The sequence below is a fragment of the Sinocyclocheilus anshuiensis genome, unplaced genomic scaffold (assembly GCF_001515605.1).
Source record: "Sinocyclocheilus anshuiensis isolate Anshui unplaced genomic scaffold, SAMN03320099.WGS_v1.1 scaffold1078, whole genome shotgun sequence".
Taxonomy (NCBI): domain Eukaryota; kingdom Metazoa; phylum Chordata; class Actinopteri; order Cypriniformes; family Cyprinidae; genus Sinocyclocheilus; species Sinocyclocheilus anshuiensis.
The window spans coordinates 243,097-249,794 of NW_015536516.1; the positions used below are offsets into that span (position 1 = coordinate 243,097).

Consider the following 6,698-nt stretch of genomic DNA (forward strand, 5'->3'; position numbering starts at 1 on the left):
TCATCAAAAATATCTTAATTTGTGTTCCGAAGATGAACGAAGGTCTTACTGGTTTGGAATGACATAAGGGTGAGTGATTAATGACATTTTTGGGTGAACTATCCTTTTAACAGTGGCAAAACAACAGCACCAGAAAACATTTTAAAGGAAAAAAACATTACCCTTTAATGTATTAATATGACATATATTGTACCAGTGTACTGGAATGACTGCTATATTCCAAGGCACTGTGCTTCAAAGAATACCACAGTACATGCACAGAAACCATTGTAATTTTTTGTAAGTATTTTTAATGCATGTGTGGAGCAGGGCTTAAAGCACCTGACCTTCTGTTTTTGAACACATGCACAAATCATATTCCAGCTTTGACCCATTTCACACTCTCATTTTGCCCTTAGTCCCAAGCCTTACATAAACCCTTTTATACACACACACTTGTTCTTTTTACCTTACTGCCGAGTTTCCCCAGCGTGTGTTGTGTGTATGCGTGATATTAGCGCATATGCATCAAAAAGACTGTTCAATGACTGAGTGTTTGCATGCTTACTGCGGCTCTCCCAACCCCTCATTCACACATTCTCCCCACTGTAAGCACACTTACATATTCATCCCTCCTTCTCTTCATATATTCTTCTCTTTAAGCCACTTCTTATCCTACCGAGGCCAGTTCACCCCCTCGCTCCTCTCTATCTCTCTCCTCCTCGCACTTTCCCACTGTCAATTCAGAGCAGGGGGGAACGGCATTTATCTTTCACGCCATACACACCTACTCCTCCAGCACACAAAAAGAAGAAACTCCTAGTAAAATTCAATTACAGCCTCTGAGAGCATCTGCATGAGTATGAAGGGGCGTATTGCTGTATGTATGCATTTATATATTTATATATATGCGTTCGTTACGTTTCGGCTCAGACGATTATCTGAGGCAACCAGACTGAGCAAGCAGAAGACAGGTTTTGTTTAATTAACTCTTATAATTAAAGAAAACGTGAGTGACGGTGAGTGAGTGAGAGAGAAAGCAGACGTATACTCAGTGTGTCAGAGGCCACAAACTACAGCACTGAATGTTCTGATGTCCACTGAGCTCCTGTGTGCATCGCTCTTTGTTTAGTTGTGTTTACTTTAGTTTCACACCCTCTGGGTCCTTCTATGAGATTTGAGAGAAATAACTGCATTTATAGCATTTTGCTATCAAGGATGGCTGGATTGTAATTACTTTTAAACCTTGATCGTGAGCATAGGACATTGATGGAGCAGGAGTGAGAACATAGGAAAGAAGTAAATCTAAATTGGATCTTCACTCTAGGGCTGTCATTACAGTGTTAGGACAAAAAACAAAACAGTAATTACAAACCAACAATTCCTAAAATCAAATATAGCTGTAATACTATGTAATGCAGTTATTAGTTGCAAATCTCATAGAGGGGTCAAGCAGCCTTGAAACTAAAGTAAGCAGAATTAAACAAAGCTGTCAAAACTAGACAATGAAAGTGTGATGGTTTTAAAGTTTAAAGTACCTAAAAACACTTAAAACACAGAAGTTCTGTTCTAAAACCCAGTGAGTTGCCTAACAAGACAATTCTTGAGGCACATTCCAAAAAATCTATACTCCCTTATAATGTACCTCATTTTGGCCAAGTTGTCAGGTAGTATCACATGTATCCTCCAAAGATACAATCCTATAATTCATTTTGGAGAGCTTTGTGATTTGAGGGAAATATGTTTTATTTACCACTTTAAAATCGATAGAATTATTTCATTTATAGTGTTGGGTAAAACCTAGATTTTCCAATTAATCGCAGTCTTTATTTCAACTATCTAGATATCAATTCTTAAAATACCATGATTGATCTTTTACTCAATTCCTATTTTCAGTGGGTGCATGAAAATGTAGCCTGCATGGAAAACTAACTCGGTCAACTGCATAGATTGGGCCCTGTTGTTAATATTTAATGTAAATATTTTCATAATGTACCAAGAAAGTTCCCCATACCAATGCATTCTGCACCATTTTTCAGCATAGTATTCCCCCATTGCTGAATCTTCATCGGGAAAAATTTTTTTTTATTTTACCCGAGTTGTGAATGTAAGTTTGACATCTGTACTGAATGTGATGTAATACAAGGACTATGTACCATCAAATAATGGAAAGAAACCTCTTTCTATTGCGGATTGTATGCAAAAAAAACATACAACACAACCAATGTCATCTAAACCTGTCGTGTGCTGTATTTATCCAATGGTAGTTGACTAAGTAACATCTATCGTCACTTTACAGCAAAGCGAATGCACTATTTCCATTGAAATCAATGGATGAGCAGGGTATTTGACAGACTGAAAACTCTAGTGTGTAGGTGCCCCACTCACTGTCGCTTAAATGAGCGATCTGTTTCTCTCACACATGCAAAAAGAGAACAAATAGAGTCTTACATATCATGAAGAATTGACGAACTACATGCAAATGATATTCTTTTGAATTGCATGCAAATGATGCAAATGATGCAAATGATATTCTTTTTGAGTTGGTTCGAAATTATTCAACCTTTAAGACTAATCAGAAAGCACTGGCGGCTGGTTACTTCAGTAGTGGGCGAGAATAACATGCAGGTGGCAATACATATGAATGTATCTTTATAAAGGGCTGTCATTTTGTAAAGAAAATACGATTTCAAATCTTTCATATATTCATATATATCTGTCGAGTCTGGTGAGTACACCAAGAAATCCACTAGCCAATGGCAGTTCTATTGCCAAGGGGTGCATAGAGGGTTGAGGTGTGAAATGAGAAGCACAATAAACCAGGATTCAGTTTACCTGAGATTTAGAATGACTCGGGGTTAACTATTTCAATTGTGAAAAGCCCTTCTGAAATACTTCCCTGTATATTTCACAACATTAGCAGAGACAGAATTTTAAAGCAAAGCAAACTGGACATCCTAACTGATAACTGATGTGCATTTAATGAAAAACTGACTATTGCTGTGAATATTTGCATGCTATTGTATTTATTTTTGTGTTTATTTGAACACCGAATCATTAGTTTGGCAACATGTTAGCGTGAATCTTTTGGAATCAACCATTTTGAATCGGAAAACAAAGTGGGAAATCTGTATTTTTGTGCTTATTTTGGCATTGAATCTTTAGATTAACAACATATGCTAACGAGAAACTAATCAAAAGAATCAAGTTTCTTGTGTGCGTCACATTAAGACAGCACGAGTGACCAGTCATAAAAGAGTTGCTGCCTATGTGTAGTTTTGAATGACTTTTTATTCGGTTGCTCTTTTAGAAGGCAGTTGCTTATGTAGACAGCAGACAGCGACGCAGCTCACTAGGTTTTGGAACAGAGCCAGTGACTCAGCTCTCAGTCCGTTCCACATTAGCATATGCAGTAACTGCACTCCCTCTTAAAGCCACTCTGATGTCACCACATGAAAGGTCACACTAACCTTCACATTTCCAGCAATCAGGTCTGGCGGCTCCTCTTCCGTCTCCAGGGCGACGTTGATGGTGGCGAATGGTCGGCTGGCCATCTGCTGCATTTCTCGCAGGAGTTGCTGAGAAAGAGAAGAGGAAAATTATCCAGGTGTTACATTCACACACAAACATGCATACTGCTCTGTGTGCCGTTAAAGCTGAGATCAATATAAGGGTGACGGTTGAAACGGCCTAGCTTGAAAGAGATGCAGGCTGAATGTAAAAGAGAGAAGACCAGATTGAAACAAGCTTGTGAGCACAAACACATAAAAGGACCATCTAAGAGGAAGTCAAACAAGAGGAACTGAATATCTGCAGAGCCTTTTAACTGTCAGAGTCTGAGAGAGAGTGCACAGAGAACAGATCAAACACCTGTTAAGCATAATTGATGCCACTCTTTGCTTACATCTCAGGAAAATAAGGATACAAACACAAAATTGGCACAAATCTTCCAATAAAGAAGGGAAAAAATGAAAAGGTTATATGCAGGTATGGAACATCTGATAAGTGTCAATATTAAAATTTCAAGACCTGTGCTCAAGAGCTCTTTTTATTTTGAGATATGTCTTCGAATGTCTGTCAACAGTATGGGAGGAAAAATAAATAAATATATAAATACTAGTGTTCACTTAAGAAACATAGGAAACAGAAGCCAGTCATTTTTTTTCTTTTTCTTCTTTTCAGTGAATGGAAATTTTAGGGGACACATGGCAGACCAAACTGCATCATCCATGTGAGCACCACAGCTCCTGAAATCACAATATTCTCTAAACTCACCTCAGTGTTGTTACTGTTCACTAAAACTTAAAAATGATATATATTAATTGAAATAAAGCAGAAATAAAATCTAAGTATTGGATGAAAAAAAAAAATTTGTTCCATGTGCTATTTCCCAGCTCAATTCAAATAGGAAAAGGTAAATTTTTAGGTTATTGTAAATTTTTTATATTTATTCATATTTAATGTATTATGGTGTTTTGTATTTGTTTGTTTTATATGTGCTTGTTCTCCACCGCTGTAAAACAAATTGCCCCTCAAGGGGGACAATAAATGGTAAAGTAAAATAATGAAAACTTCAAAAGCTTAAATGAAAATTAGAAATTCTTCCTTAGCAACTAACTGAAATAAAATACGTTTAAGCTGAATTGCTAATTTTACTGGGGGAAAAAAGTGGAATAAAAAAAATAAATTAAAATAAAACAAAAAATATAAAAATGAAAGCTAATCTATCTAATTGTCCACCCACCCATCCATCTAAAAATTTTAAATATGGTTTTAAACATAATTTTTTCTTATGTTCATTTAGTGAAAATAAAAGTGCAGAAAACATGCTTTTAAAACTACATTTTCACTGCATAAAGTTCCCACATTAAACATTTTGAAGTTTTGAACATCTCAAAAATGTCCCCATGGGATTGTCTCTTGGTCTCTGATGTTAATAACGATGAAGACGGTAATCTGAATCAGTATGCGTGTGTGAGAGACCAAGAAAGAGAGCGATAAGAGTAAAACAAGCTTCTTCACGGCAAACCACTCAATTAGAAATCCCCACCGTCTGACTGCCATCCCTCTCTGCAGGAACCACAAGTCATTTAATCTGTGTGTGTGTGTGTGTGTGTGTTTGTTGCGTATCTGTCCATCCATGTTTGAATGCTCAGCTCAATACACAACAGAAAATCTTATAAAGACAGAGAGTGAAAGGAAGAGAGAGAGAGAGAGAGCAAGCGCTCCAGGGAGCACAGCAACTGTCACACACACACACCCACACGGTCCCATTGCAGCACATCAAAGTGCATATTTACTGATGTGTGCTTTAAACTACCGTCAGGAATATGAGGCATATCCAAAGAGACAGAGCAGAGGGGTAAAGATGGATGTGGAGAGAGAAGAGAGAGATCTTTCAATCAACCTTCAGGAGAGAAGCAGTGCTTCTGAATACTGATCTGAGACAGCCTGTGCGCTGAAACACAAGGGCACTCTGATATCAATCCCCACTGCGTTTCTCCCAGCTGGTCTGGATTGGTGGTTTTAGAGGGGTTTTGGTCACTTGAAAACCAGCTAGACCAGCTTAAACCAGCTAAGCCCAGCTGTTTTTTTTTTTCAGCAGTGTAGCCTTGAATTGTCCCAAAATTTGTTCTATGTACCACTGGTTTACACAGGCTTTGTACAGGCAGGCAGCAAAAATCTGATTTTTTTGGTGTATCGGACTCAAACTTGTGGTCTGAACATCTAAAGATTACAAACCGATCTACACTTGGGCTTCAATATCTAATCAATAAAATCAACAATAATTGCTAATGAAAATAATAAAACTTTACTATTCTGACTGGATCTTGAGTTCATTGTAAATAGTTTAAAATGTGATATAAAGGATAAAAATCAATCAATCAATCAATAAAATAATCTGCCATTTACACCACTTTACATTAGTAAATAATGCATATGGACAAAAAACATCTGAAATACAGTGGTTGATTTTGTTTACTTTATTATGGTGGGCAGGTTTGAGAATGTATTAGGCTATTCATATTTGGTTACACTCTATTTTAAGGTCCAATTCTCGCTATTAACAAACCATTAACTATGACTTTTGCCTCAATAAACTCCTAATTTGATGTGTATTAATAGTTAGTAAGTAGTTGTTAAGTTTAGGATTTGGGTAGGGTTAGGGATATAGAATATGGTCATGCAGAATACGTGCTTTATAAGTACTAATAAACAGCCAATATGTTAATAATAGGCATGCTAATAAGCAGGGTTTAAATTGGGCTGGGGCCGTCCGGGGCTGAGCTCCGGCACATAGACTCCATGGCTCGACATTAAAGGGATAGTTCACCCAAAAATGAAAATTTGATGTTTATCTGCTTACCCCCAGGGCATCCAAGATGTAAGTGATTTTGTTTCTTCAGTTGAACACAAACGAAGAGTTTTAACTCAAACCGTTGCTGTCTGTCAGTCACATAATGGAAGTGAATGGGAATCACGGCTTTGAGAGTCAAAAAAACATACACAAACAAAACCAAATTAAACCCTGCGGCTCGTGACGATACATTGATGTGTAAAGACACGAAACGATCGGTCTGTGCAAGAAACTGAACAGTATTTATATCGTAACGCGCTCAGGACAGTTCGGACATTGCGGTGAAACAGAGGTAAAAAATGATATAAATACTGTTCAGTTTCTTGCACAGACCGATCGTTTCGTGTCTTTACACATCAAT

The 6,698-nt window shown here is 37.3% G+C and overlaps 1 protein-coding gene across 1 annotated transcript in view; it reads right to left on the reverse strand.

Moving 5' to 3' along the window:
* LOC107693325 (attractin-like) overlaps positions 1 to 6,698 on the reverse strand; it is a 114,142-nt gene that overhangs the window by 5,789 nt on the left and 101,655 nt on the right. Inside the window, exon 25 of the mRNA XM_016492664.1 lies at positions 3,450 to 3,557. Coding sequence (XP_016348150.1) covers positions 3,450 to 3,557 — 108 coding nt within the window. The remainder of the gene's footprint in view (positions 1 to 3,449; positions 3,558 to 6,698) is intronic.